Source organism: Lampetra fluviatilis, chromosome 23 (genome assembly GCF_964198595.1).
Source record: "Lampetra fluviatilis chromosome 23, kcLamFluv1.1, whole genome shotgun sequence".
Lineage (NCBI taxonomy): Eukaryota > Metazoa > Chordata > Hyperoartia > Petromyzontiformes > Petromyzontidae > Lampetra > Lampetra fluviatilis.
This window is the reverse complement of record NC_136297.1, coordinates 1,802,786-1,817,157: the sequence shown is the minus strand read 5'-3', so window position 1 is coordinate 1,817,157 and position 14,372 is coordinate 1,802,786. Positions and strand designations below refer to the sequence as shown.

At 49.8% G+C, this 14,372-nt stretch overlaps 1 protein-coding gene across 1 annotated transcript; it reads left to right on the top strand.

The window, feature by feature from the left end:
* The first annotated feature begins 6,049 nt into the window (after positions 1-6,049).
* LOC144940609 (fatty acid-binding protein, heart-like) lies at positions 6,050-14,361 on the top strand. Its single transcript, XM_078866858.1, has 4 exons — positions 6,050-6,135; positions 9,907-10,079; positions 12,754-12,858; positions 13,677-14,361. Exons 1-4 carry the CDS (start codon positions 6,063-6,065, stop codon positions 13,728-13,730), a joined length of 405 nt encoding a protein of 134 aa, XP_078722984.1. The 5' UTR covers positions 6,050-6,062; the 3' UTR covers positions 13,731-14,361.
* The last annotated feature ends 11 nt before the right edge of the window (positions 14,362-14,372 follow it).

The window sequence follows — 14,372 nt, the reverse complement described above, 5'->3', positions numbered from 1 at the left end:
GATCTCCTGTATACCAGGCAAGGTAGTTAACATCTCGCCACTGTGTAGGCCACATGCAGGCAAGTAGGAACTGGGTGCTCCACAAGAGTATTCCAGCTTTGGACAAATTTGTGCTTTGTATGGCAACCGTAATAATTGTTTGGAATTACAGGCGACTTTGGCGAAGAACGGAAAACCAGGCTTAGATGTGTCCTTTGAGAGATTAGCAATCGTAATTGACAGGTGAGAAAATATTGTTGTGCCAATCTTGATTTGAAGCTTTCGTGACTGCAGGAATCCATACTCTTCGGTTCTTTCAGTAAAGTCACGTAGGTAGAAATAAAGTAAAATAAATCACGACGTTTCGATCGCAACACAAGCAATCCTCATCAGGTGGAACAACCACAGCAAGTAGGCGAGAGAGCTGCCGTGGCAAGAGGTTATATAGGTAAGAAAGGGGAGCGAGGGGGGGGAGGGTGTGGGGTAGGGGAAGGGGGCTGCGTGAGCGCTCGGGGGAGAAGATGTGAGGCTGGGGGGGGGGGGAGTAGGCGGGGCTAGAAGTGGGAAGCTGGGGACACGGGGGGGGGGGAAGTAAGAAAGTGGGCACACACGAAATAAAATTTTCCAAGACGAAAGTACTCTGCAAATCCACTGGCTATCATCAGAGATTTGTTCATGAAGCCATCGAGATATATAAACACAGACGTAACGTCAACCGAGAAGATGGATACAAATTGAGCAATCATTGGAAGGACGTTATTAACCAGGTAAAGCCTTGACTGGTTGTGGTTGTTTCCATCATACCTGCCGGGCACTAGTCCCCAGCAGCAGACACAGTGTGTCACAGACCGAATCAACAAACTCGGGCCGCCCATCCCTCTCGGAAACAATGTGCCCGAAATGCGAGGCCATCACTCCCGGGTAGGCCCTCGTCAGCCAAATGCGGACGCAACAGGTAAGATACTGATGGAAGACAATCGTCCTCAACTGCGAGGGATTGCACAAGAAGAACTGCGGATGGCTATCGATTAAAGATAAAACAAATCCGAGCTCCGTAAACAGCACGAATCCTCCGTCTCTCGGCGCACCGCGTGCTACGGGTCATGTGACCGCCAACCGTTTCCGGAGGAAATGGGCGAGGCCTAATGTACCGCCCATCCGCCCTGAGCCAATCGCGGCTCGCGCTTTATGCACCGTTTGATATGCGTAGGAGCCGCCCATAAATGACGTCACGCGATTTTGGACGATTTTTGACTCCCCCCCCTCGTCACACGACGTCACAAAAAGTCAGACCCCCCCCCCTCAAATATGACGTCACATAGCTCTGCCCCACCTCCCCAAAAAAACATTCTTCAAATCGCTTTAAACTATTGTCATTGTAGTGCGTATTTAATGTGGCGATGCACTCTGATTTTGTAGGAGAAAACATGTATTAAAAAGTCTATTTAATTAAGTAGAACGTGTTGTCTATATTCATTTAAAGTTGCGCATTTTGATGTGACGTCACATTTCTCACCCCCCCCCCTCCGCGTCACACATCGTCACAAATGTCTAACCCCCCCCTAGGTGCGTGACGTCATTTATGGACGGCCCCTTATGTAAGTGTCCGTTCTAGATCACGACGTTTCGATCGCAACACAAGCGGCCGTCATGAGGTGAGACCATCACAAACTGCGGAAGCCGTTTCCCTGCTGTGATTGCCTCACCTGACCACCTTCAGCTGTGTCTCTGCTGTGATTGCCTCACCTGATGACCTTCAGCTGTTTCTCTGCTGTGATTGCCTCACCTGATGACCTTCAGCTGTGTCTCTGCTGTGATTGCCTCACCTGATGACCTTCAGCTGTTCCCTGCTGTGATTGCCTCACCTGATGACCTTCAGCTGTTTCCCTGCTGTGATTGCCTCGCCTGATGACCGTCAGCTGTTTCCTGCTGTGATTGCCTCACCTGACGACCTTCAGCTGTTTCCTGCTGTGATTGCCTCACCTGACCACCTTCAGCTGTTTCCCTGCTGTGATTGCCTCACCTGATGACCTTCAGCTGTTTCCCTGCTGTGATTGCCTCACCTGATGACCTTCAGCTGTTTCCCTCTTGTGATTGTCTCACCTGATGACCTTCAGCTGTTTCCCTGCTGTGATTGCCTCGCCTGATGACCTTCAGCTGTTTCCTGCTGTGATTGCCTCACCTGACGACCTTCAGCTGTTTCTCTGCTGTGATTGCCTCACCTGACCACCTTCAGCTGTTTCCCTGCTGTGATTGCCTCGCCTGATGACCTTCAGCTGTTTCCTGCTGTGATTGCCTCACCTGACGACCTTCAGCTGTTTCTCTGCTGTGATTGCCTCACCTGACCACCTTCAGCTGTTTCCCTGCTGTGATTGCCTCACCTGATGACCTTCAGCTGTTTCCTGCTGTGATTGCCTCACCTGATGACCTTCAGCTGTTTCCTGCTGTGAATGCCTCACCTGATGACCTTCAGCTGTGTCCCTGCTGTGATTGCCTCACCTGATGACCTTCAGCTGTTTCCCTGCTGTGATTGTCTCACCTGATGCCCTTCAGCTGTTTCCTGCTGTGATTGCCTCACCTGATGACCTTCAGCTGTTTCCCTGCTGTGATTGCCTCACCTGATGACCTTCAGCTGTTTCCCTGTTGTGATTGCCTCACCTGACGACCTTCAGCTGTTTCTCTGCTGTGATTGCCTCACCTGACCACCTTCAGCTGTTTCCCTGCTGTGATTGCCTCACCTGATGACCTTCAGCTGTTTCCCTGCTGTGATTGCCTCACCTGATGACCTTCAGCTGTTTCCCTGTTGTGATTGCCTCACCTGATGACCTTCAGCTGTTTCCCTGCTGTGATTGCCTCACCTGATGACCTTCAGCTGTTTCCCTGTTGTGATTGCCTCACCTGATGACCTTCAACTGTTTCCCTGCTGTGATTGTCTCACCTGATGACCTTCAGCTGTTTCCCTGCTGTGATTGCCTCACCCGACGACGGCCGCTTGTGTTGCGATCGAAACGTCGTGATCTGTTATTTTCTACCCACGTGACTTTACCGAAAAAACCAAAGAGTGTGGATTCCTGCAGTCACGAAAGCTTCAAATCGAGATTGCCCGTTCTAATTTGTCCCGAGATCCACAAACAAAACCCCTTTCACTACCCATCTTTGGATCGCGATAACCGTTTTGACCAAAGCTCCTACAATATCCTTCCTCGATTGAAGAAATGTGTTGACACTCCCGTCTATTACAACCTTGCTCATGGCTGCTGCAGCTTCTTACTATTCAAACTCCTTCCCTTTATTACTGCTAACCCTTCTCCCTCCCTTTGTTGCTGCTAATCCTACATAATGCACGGGCATAATATGACTTTGAGACCCCCCCCCCACCTCGTACGCATTCCACAAGTAGTGACTAATCCCATATCTGCATTTTTCATAAATATGCTAAATTCATCTGTTGATATGCAAATTCCTTTGTCAAGGCGCCCTTCCTCCTCTAATCCAGATTAAATATACGCTGCCAAGCTTGGTGGTGCTCCTTCAGACGCTGTCTTTCCGACAGACCTGTTCTTCACCTGAGGACGGCTGCTTGCGTTGTGGCCGAAACGTCGTGAGAATTGTATTTTATTATGTTTTATTTTTATTATTTTATTATTTCCCTTCTACGTGACTTTACCGAAAGAACCAAGCAGATGAATCCCTGCAGTCACGAAAGCTTTAAATGGAAATTTACAAACGTACCTCTCATGCCAGTATGAGACACAAATGACGCTTTCCTGCACAATGAGTGAGTGGACTGTGTGGCACAGACGAAAATGGCCGTCGTGTTATTCGACATTCCGAATTAAAACCCAGTTCACGTCTGGCCCTGTGACCTCTTGCCTCCATCTGCCTTCGATTATACTCGATGAATATGAAGCTATGTCATCACTGCCAACACCAACTCCCACCCACAACTCCCATCACCCACACCACCCACCTCTCAACTCTGACCCATATCCAACAGAAGGGGTCGTTGCCTCTAAACTGTTTGCCAGCATTGGTTGAAGCAAGCCCGACCCATTGAATGTCGAAGTTGGTCCGAATTTTTCTTGTGTTGGAACACATTCTGCTATTATGCACGAGGTCGTGTGGCCGATGGATATGTAAAAAATAAACATTTATTTACGTGGAGTTTCAGTCATGAGGGGCCGTCCATAAATGACGTAACGCGATTTTGGACGATTTTTTACCCCCCCCCCCCTCGTCACACGGCGTCACAAAAAGTCAGAACCCCCCCTCAAATATGACGTCACAAAGCTCTGCCCCCCCAAAAAATATAAAACATGCTTCGAATCGCTTTAAACTATTGTCATTGTAGTGCGTATTTAATGTGGCGCTGCACTCTGATGTTGTAGGAGAAAACATGTATTAAGAAGTCTATTTAATTAAGTAGAACGTGTTGTCTATATTTATTTAAAGTTGCGCATTTTGATGTGACGTCACATTTCTCAACCTCCCCCCCCCCCCCTCGTCACACATCGTCACAAATGTCTGACCCCCCCCCCAGGTGCGTGACGTCATTTATGGACGGCCCCTGAGAAGGTGAATGACCTGTAACTTACAATGCGGATCAGAACTCTGGAAGCTAATCAGCTCTTCCCTTGCAGTGATCCACTCTGGAATTGCCTTTCAAGGTCATGATAATAACCTTGCTCAATTCCAGAGACGCGTTCATTCGTGTCTATTACAACCTTAATTGTGCTGTTTGTTACTGGCTGCTGAGCGCATTGAGATTTTCGGCCTGTGCTCCAGTAAGTGTGTCAACAAAGTGGTTGGAGGCAATGGTTCGTGTTAGCTGGTGCATCTACCGGTCATCTCAGTCAGCCAACCCATGGCACCTGCTGGGTCTGACCCGAGACCTCCTGCACCTAGCCTGGCACAGTAGGGGGGTACCGCTGGTGGTGCATCTACCGGTCATCTCAGTCAGCCAACCCATGGCACCTGCTGGGTCTGACCCGAGACCTCCTGCACCTAGCCTGGCATAGTCGGGGGGTACAGCTGGTGCTGCATCTACCGGTCATCTCAGTCAGCCAACCCATGGCACCTGCTGGGTCTGACCCGAGACCTCCTGCACCTAGCCTGGCACAGTAGGGGGGTACAGCTGGTGCTGCATCTACCGGTCATCTCAGTCAGCCAACCCATGGCACCTGCTGGGTCTGACCCGAGACCACCTGCACCTAGCCTGGCACAGTAGGGGGGTACCGCTGGTGGTGCATCTACCGGTCATCTCAGTCAGCCAACCCATGGCACCTGCTGGGTCTGACCCGAGACCTCCTGCACCTAGCCTGGCACAGTAGGGGGGTACAGCTGGTGCTGCATCTACCGGTCATCTCAGTCAGCCAACCCATGGCACCTGCTGGGTCTGACCCGAGACCTCCTGCACCTAGCCTGGCACAGTAGGGGGGTACAGCTGGTGCTGCATCTACCGGTCATCTCAGTCAGCCGACCCATGGCACCTGCTGGGTCTGACCCGAGACCTCCTGCACCTAGCCTGGCACAGTAGGGGGGTACAGCTGGTGCTGCATCTACCGGTCATCTCAGTCAGCCGACCCATGGCACCTGCTGGGTCTGACCCGAGACCTGCTCCTGTCAGCAGCGACCCGTCGACACTTCACTTGGCAGCCTCAAAGTGCACCTGGCCTGGCACAAGTGCCGTGGCGAATTGCCGGGTGATTGGTATTGGTTTGTTGTGGGCGTTTGGTGGTGGTGTTGGTGTTTGGTGAGAATTGAGTGTTGACTGTGAGGCGTGTTATTGTGGTGAGGATGATGATGGCTGGTGGTGGTGTGTGTCTGTGGTATGTGCCCTTCGTGTTTTTGAGTTTTTGAGTGACGCACTGGAATACATTGATGCCTGTGGGTGGTGTCCATAGTGCTGGCATTTTCACCATGTGTTGGCCAATAAGGGGGGTTGTGGTATCATATATGGGAGGGAGGGAGGGCACAACACACGAATATAAATCGCAGAATCATGCCGCAGACCTTGCAGTGTCATCACTCTGCTCGTCTTCTTCCCTCATATCTCCTCGGTCATCTCCGTTGCTCGTGAGACGATGGCTGAGCAATTCTTCGGGACGTGGGATCTCGACGAAAGCCGAAACTTCGACGAATACATGAAGGCAATCGGTAAGAGCTGTCGTCGTGGGGTTCTGGGCTTGATTATTTTTTTTTATAAATAAAAAACCGTCTCTGAAGCGTTCGGTTATCCATGTCGGTCCGTGGCCCGAGCAGTTGCAAGGCACGCGCCTATCAGTGCCGGATTATCCTCGTAGCAAAAGTAGCTACATGTGTAGTAGCTACATATGTAGTAGTAGCACAAGTAGCTACTCACGTGTAGTAGCTACACATGTGGTAGCTACGGGCCCCGCACTTTAAAGGGCCCCGCGCTAAATGCTTTCAAGATATCAATTCCGGTTCAGTGATTCTGCACTTGCTCTATTACTATAGTACTATACCACCTTCAACTTTTATGAACGACTGGCTGTTTATGGTTAGCGATTTGTCGTATTATCCGGCTGTATAGCAAATAAAAAAATACAATTACTTTACTGTGCATGTAAAAAAATTCGTGTTTTAATATTTTTATTTATTTAGGGCCCCTTTATAACAGATGCTACAGGCCCCGCACTAGCTTAATCCGGCACTGAAGCCTATCACAGGTGTAATGTGTTGTTATCATTATTATTATTATTCTAGCATGCGGCAAGTGGGTGTCAAATACGCGTCCCGGTTCACGTTTGTGAGCCACGCGAGAGCTTGGGGAGCAGTGGCGACTGATTCTGAGAGTGGGCCGAGAATGCAGAGGCATGGGTCGCGCTCCATCGAGCGGAGTGGAAATGGCCCCTCTGTTAGGGACGTCCGGTTCATGCGACGATCTCCCGCTTCGATGATTGTGGAACGTGGGTGACTGCTGGTCGGCTTTGGCTTCTGGATAACGGCCCCAGGAATTGAATTGTTGCAGAGAGCGCATGGATATTTGGACAAGAAAAAACTCGAGACCTGACCTGGTTTTTTCCAGGTTTCAGCAGGGGCAACGATTTTTTTTGTTCCATCGGGCAACTGTTTAGGATGCAATCAGTCAGAGTTTCAAGCCCGGCTGGACTGTGGACGCGATGCGTGTGAACAGCGTGCACTCCGTCAATATTACATGACGTTAATACTGGTAGGAACCACCTGGTTACACCAGCCCACAGGGGATTATTGTGTCCGTTCGTCGTGCATCCAAAAATGGGAGGGTTGGGGCTGGGTGGAGAGGGGAGGGTGGGGAGGGGCTGGGTGGCGAGGGGGTGGGGAGGGGCTGGGTGGGGAGGGTGGGGCTGGGTGGAGGGTGGGAGGGGTAGGGCTGGGTGGGGAGGGGCTGGTCACCCCGTGGTGCCCTTATAAAACTCAAGGTTTAACCTACTCACGCCGGCTTGTGCCCGCCCTCACAGTCGGCCATATTTGCGGAATACACCACGCCGCCGTTGACCCTGGCCATTGACCGAGCAACCCAACGTTCCTACCAGCTCCCTCCGCAGGAATGTGTTAGCCACGAGACATGCCCCGTTGCGTTGCTCACCCTCACCTCGCCTGTTCTGATTACTTCCCATCAACCCAGTATCCTGAAACCAGGCAACCGTGAGAGCGTTGTTTCTGTTTCACTTCGGCTCATCCAGTCTTCGGCATGGGGTTCCGAGAGCACAACAGCGGTGATGTTTTATTGCGGTGAACACTTTTTGCGGGCACGTCACACCACGCACTTGAGAGTTCATCCACGTGATGTCGGTACTCCTCGTGTGCTGGGTTCCACTATTCTTTCACCCCTTTACGGGACCTTTTTTATCGACGGGATTTACACACCTACTTGAAATCGAATATGACAAGAGGCCGAAGTGATGGTCTTAGTCGTGCGGATGAGACGACACTCAACAGGTGACCCGTGTGAAGGCTGCGATACCGTCGGCCACTCGCTGCAATCGATGATGCGACTTAACACACATTCCTGGCATGGAGCAAGGTTATGATAGACGCTTGGGAAGAGCGAAAACAAGAGGAACATCCCAAGGTGAATCAGTGTGGTGGTTGAGTGGATGGGCGGGTGAGCGTGAATGAATGGGTGAGTTGGTGGTTAGGTGACTTAGGTGTGTCTGTGTGTGTTGCTGTAATCGTGCAGAATGGTGGTTGAACAAGATAGAGGTGAGTGTTGGATCACCAAGCAGCCTGAGTATCCATGGAATAAAGTGTGCTCATTTCAACGATCTAGGAGGAATAATAATGAAGTGACCGATTGGGATGTCAAAATACAAGATTTGTATTTATTCGGAGGAACAGATATTTATGTTTGTATTAATGTCCAACTTCTTTAGGATCATACGTACCCAACCGTGCTAACCGGGAAGGGCAGCAAACGATGGAGACGAATTGTTTGATTGTTTATCCTACTTGTATTCTCCCCGACGACGCTCACGATTATATTTGGACTACATATCGCAGCGCATGTGCTGGTACGTGGTGAAACATGTGTGTAATGATGAGCACACGACACTCTGAAGCCGACTCCCTGCCACGGACTGTCACCCACAAATTTGTAATTTGGCCACAATGGGACCCTGTCGACTGCACAATGGCCTGTACTCATGCGAATGTCGTCAGGGAGGATCGTGTAATGCGTACCTGGTGGTGAAGTAGATGATGACAATCGTTGCGGTTACTACACCCATCATTGATAACTATTATCCCGGGGCAAGCCGCTGCATTAGGATGGCGTCAGTTTTCAGTTTCTGTTTTCATTTCAGTTTAATTTATTAGGTATCGCCCTGTGAGCCATTCGGCTCGTGAATCAGGTGCAACCGCAACAAACAAAAACATGAACAAGAAAACATCTTAAAGTGACTATGTGACTGAGTGCAAACAGAAAATCCAAGAAACAGCAAAATATTGCATAAGAACCACCGTACACCAACGCTGTGTGCAAAATTCCCAGTGGGATGCAAGTCAAACACCAACAACAACAACCACAATACAACGTAGATTAAGGCCATCAGTCTAACTCCGTACTACAACAAACAAACGTGGCCATCGAACGCGCGCTACCCTGAGACGCCGCTTCACCGCAGCCCTGCAACTGCTCGCTCGTGCAACCTGCTGGCAGAAGGGCCTCGTACACTCGCGCGAACCCCTTTGGGGGTGTTTGGTCTTCTTTTCCACGTGGAACAGACGGTGTTAAAAAAGGGGCCGTCCATAAATGACGTCACGCACCTGGGGGGTGGGGTCAGACATTTGTGACGATAGGGGGGGGGGGTTTGAGAAATGTGACGTCCCATCAAAATGCGCAACTTTAAATAAATATAGACATCACGTTCTACTTAATTAAATATACTTTTTAATAAATGTTTTCTCCTACAACATCAGAGTGCAGCGGCACATTAAATACGCACTATAATGACAATAGTTTAAAGCGATTTGAAGCATGTTTTATTTTTTGGGAGGGGGGGGGCAGAGCTTTGTGACGTCATACTCCACCACACGTGATCTGGTGAATCCATTTGTAGTGATGGGTGAACAGACGCGGTGTAGGGGGGCGGGAGGGGATTTGAGAAACTTGCTCCGTTGTTTTAATTGCCGCGGCGAGAGATACAAAGTTTAGTTTCCAATTTCGACATTTTCAATCTATAAATTGAAAACTCATTTCTTTCGAGCTGCTTGTTGTTGTGTCTAGTTTGGTGTTCTTCCCCACACCTCTGATTAGCGTGGTTGGCTACATACGGTGCTAAAGAAGTTTAACATACATACAATCAAACCCTTTGAACTCCGTGAATTGCAAGTTCCGTGTGCTAAACACCACGGCAGCCTCCACCTTACTCGCGCGTGGCTTCTCTCGCGATTTGCCCGCTTAACCCCACACCCGTTTGCGTGCAGGTGTGGGGTTTGCTACCCGCCACGTGGCCGGGATGAGCAAACCCACGACCATCATCAGCGGCAGCGGTGACCGCGTCTGCTTGAAGACTCTGAGCACCTTCAAGAACACGGAGGTGGAGATCCGCCTTGGGGAGCCGTTCGAGGAGACCACGGCTGATGACAGGAGGGTGCAGGTGGGTTCTGTGTGCTGCACATGGGCCCACGACACGTTGCCAGTGCTGATGATATTGTAGTGTCAGAATATCGTCGACGACTGCCGCCATTCGCCACTGAAGTGGCGGAGACGTCACCACGGCGCCTGTGCCAGGCTAGGTGCACTTTGAGGCCACGTGAAGTGTCGAACGCCCGCTGACAGGTCACGGGACAGACCCAGGTGCAATGGGTAGACTGAGATGGCGGGCAGATGTGCCAACTTGAAGTATTTTTCATAATCAACGTTTTTGGGTTTAGATCGCGTTATTTATAAATGTGTCGTAACCCTCCACCACCCGACACGACCAATCAGTAAAAAAGTGTCACGTTGACAAAAGACAAATTAGTTCACTGCTTTAGCCCACCGGTGTGTTGAAGCGCGAAACCACAAAATTTACAATTTGAGTACGACGTTTCGCTGGTAATTGCATCCAGCATCATCAGGCAATTCGCCAGAATGGCGAAAATTCGCCAGAATGGCGAATTGCCCGATGATGCTGGATGCAATTACCAGCGAAACGTCGTACTCAAATTGTAAATCTTGTGGTTTCGCGCTTCAACACACCGGTGGGCTAAAGCAGTGAACTAATTTGTCTTTTGTCAACGTGACACTTTTTTACTGATTGGCCGTGTCGGGTGGTGGAGGGTTACGACACATTTATAAATAACGCGATCTAAACCCAAAAACGTTGATTATGAATAATATTGGTCGCGAAAGCCTACGTGTTAAATTGATGTATTTTAACCGCCTGGCACTCCACTCGTTGTGAGCGTCGCTCCAGTGCCCTCCGTTGTCGTTGGAGCGCGACTGCCTCCAACTTCCCAGTAGCAGCGTCCTTCACGAGCCTTCCTCATGCACTCTCACACCCTCCCCACATTGCTCTGCCTGCAACGCTGACCAGAGGTCGCAAACGGGTTTTGATTCCTTACCCGTACCCGGCCGCACCAGGGTCGCAAATGGGTACACGTACCCGGCCGGTACCCGTTCCCTACACATACCCTACCCGAAATGAGTGACAAACGGTTACTCACCAGTGACTCACGGCCTACCTGTACCCGTACCCGGCCGGGTACCGGGTAGGGTACGGGTATCGGGTACCCGATTGCGACCTCTGACGCTGACCTCAGTCCCACGGTTCGCTTCGACAGCGAAGGCGGCTCGACTGTGGGCAATTTCCAATCATTGGCCATCTCAAATATGAGCCAGCCAACGATGTTCGGCAAGGCACCAAAGGGAGCAGGATTGGGGAACGTTTGAAGGATGAAAATTATGGCCACTGAAAAAGGAGAGGGCTTTTATGAATGTGAGGAGTTGCTTTGAATAAATGAACAATTTCTTCTCTTCACTCATTGCGTCGTCCCCAGGGATGGAAATGGAATGACATCACTAGGGGGACGATCGCCTCAGTGGCGAGTACAGCGTGGGGAATTCTTTTTTTATTGAGAAGCCACCGGAAGCTATGCACTTTTAAGTCATCGAGATTGAAATTAATGTCTTTAAGAACTGCTTTTTGTGTTTAGTTTGTTGTCCTTCCACCGCAACTCCGATTAGCACGGTTAGCGACATACGGTGCGAAAGAAGTTCAACACGTAACACGCATTAGGCTTGAAATCCTGAAATCACCACTTGAATGCCATCTATCCGGTCCTGCAGTCCAAATGGGGCACGTCTGTCAAATTCACCATGCTCCTCCGGCCTCTGTTCACATAGCAGCGGAGATGGGGGCACCCACCGTAATCATTTATTGAAACAATTTCAACCCGGAAAATGAATCCCTTGGGATGGACATGTCTCGTTCGCAACAGTGTCCAGGGTGTCAGTTCACACACACAGCGAACATGTAATGACGCCTAATGGCACGTATACAACAGACACGTATACAACAGTTAAAACACAAAGCGAACGTATAAATGACACGTACACAACACACATGCTCTTTTGTAATGTTGATGACCCAAGTGACTCTCACAAATGAGAATATCCTGGTCCATTTGAGTGCTGGTGGCACCGTGGTTTGCGCGCCGAGCTCCAACCCTGGCGACTCGCGTTTGAATTTAAATTCTCGTTCACGGTTAAAGTCAGTGGCCAATTTTTATTTTTATTTATTTTTATCAGGTAAGGCCCACTGAGGTACACAGCTCTCTTTCAGAAGCGACCTGACCGCAAATGATAGCTCAACGAAGTGGCTTATCACGTGAAAATGTAAAGCAGCCAAATACTATCCTCGAAATGCACGTTGATTTTTAATTCTAGATTTGAAGTTTTCGTGACTGCAAGGATCCATACTTTTTGGGGTTTTTCGGTAAAGTCACGTAGGGAAAAACTGGAGGACCCAGAGAAAAATCCATACGACCACAGGAAGAATATGCAAACTCGAAATATTACAGGCGTCAGGGTCGGGATCGAACCCACGCCCTCCTGCATAGCATCGGTGTGCCGGAGGTAAGCGTGTGAAGAGAAAGAAGCCAGACAGGGGGGTCGGGGAGGGGTTCGCCCAACTCACGGTGTGGCTGGGGAACGCAAAAACTTGGATTCCTCGCGGAGCCTCCAGACACGCAGAGCGGTCGCGCCTGCCCACCATCACGCACCGCTCCCGTGCCAGGCACTCGAGGCCCGTGGGGGATATTTGCGTGTGTGCTGCGTGCCTCCCCCAGAGTGTGGTCACCGTGGAGGAGGGGAAACTCGTGCAGGTGCAGAAGTGGGATGGCAAGGAGACGCGCCTTGTGAGAGAGGTCTCAGGGCCTGACAAGCTTATCCTGGTACCATATTCACATCCACAAACTTACACACAGACACACGCACATAAACCCACAGATACACACCCACAAACCCACACACATATCCACCCACAAACCCACATACAGACACACGCACACCCACATACCCACCCACAAACCCACAGACACACACCCACATACCCACCCACAAACCCACAGACACACACCCACCCACAAACCCACCCACACACAGACACACGCACATACCCACCCACAAACCCAGACACACGCACAAACCCACCCACAAACCCACACAAACCTACCCACACCCATCTCCCCACAAATCTACCTACCTGCCTACTCATGCACATTCCTGAGATACATACTTACATTTATGAATGTGTGATGGAGTTAAACTCAGGTTATAGTCGAAAATAATGCATACTTATTAACATCCCAATATAGGTTTAGACTTAAAACTTTCGTTACTGCAGGAATTCATATTCTTGGTTCTTTCGGTAAAGTCACGTAGATAGAAAACAAAAATCAAAAGCAAGAAGACCGCTTGTGTTGCGATCGAAACGTCGTGGGTTTTTTGCTTTTAATTTAGATTTTTGTTTTCTATGTGACTTTACTGAAAGAACCAAGAATATCCCAATATAGGACCCCAGAACTTGGGCGATTGTTGGCACCCCTTTTGGTTGCCTTCCCGCTTGTCTGGCGTCCCGGAACCCTGAGAAAAATAAAATAAAACCTGCGCGCATGACAAAATTTGCGGTTTTTCGGAATGCACTTTTCATAAATAACACTACGTAACATACGTTTTTTTAAATATTGAGGTGTTGTATTTCTCGTTACAGACATGCACCATGGGCAACGTGGTGGCTACGCGCACCTACCACAGGGCAGCATAGCTGCTGCAGCAGCCCATCACCAACAAGACACCTGCCCGACCTATCCAAATAGCTGTAGCCTGCTTCACGCAAACATTCAAATATAGGAGCAGAGTTTTGGGCGACCGATGTAAACGGAGTGTTACCCCCCCCCCCCCTCGCTCTCTCTCACGCGAGAGTTTGCTCCGGGTGCTCTTGATTGGGACACCGTTAACATGTTACATAACAAAATAATCACGTGTCATTCCGGAAAATATTAAATAAGGGTACAATATGCTTCTTACACGTCCCTCCAGATAAAACAAAATTGTAACCAAACAGGGTTCTTGCCTGTAAGCTTTTTATGGATATGAGGAGGCGAATTGCGAGTTTAGTAATTGTGACTAGTTAGCAAAGCACTCGTACGCAGCCAAGCGCAAACTTGAGGAATCCTGCTGAGTAGCATGAACAGAAATCAAGATCGAGACAACGCCCTGAAGCTGTCAAAGCCGCAGCACCTCGCGATCCTCCGCCAGATCCCAAGGACTTTACACCAACAAGGCAACTTCAGTCGAGTGGAAACACACGAGATGGCTTTCATGCGATACCAATAGCTGCACTAAACTAACAGACACACTAGCCAGGTTGCTGCAACAACAACCGCCATTCGCTACGACGTGGCGG

What these genes read in the sequence shown, in the direction of transcription:
- LOC144940609 (XM_078866858.1), top strand. Translation starts at nt 6,063, where the DNA reads ATGGCTGAGCAATTCTTCGGGACGTGGGATCTCGACGAAAGCCGAAAC. An exon ending in CTGATGACAGGAGGGTGCAG is followed by an intron (nt 10,080 to 12,753) that starts GTGGGTTCTGTG and finishes TGCCTCCCCCAG; the next exon opens with AGTGTGGTCACCGTGGAGGA. An exon ending in GGCCTGACAAGCTTATCCTG is followed by an intron (nt 12,859 to 13,676) that starts GTACCATATTCA and finishes TTCTCGTTACAG; the next exon opens with ACATGCACCATGGGCAACGT.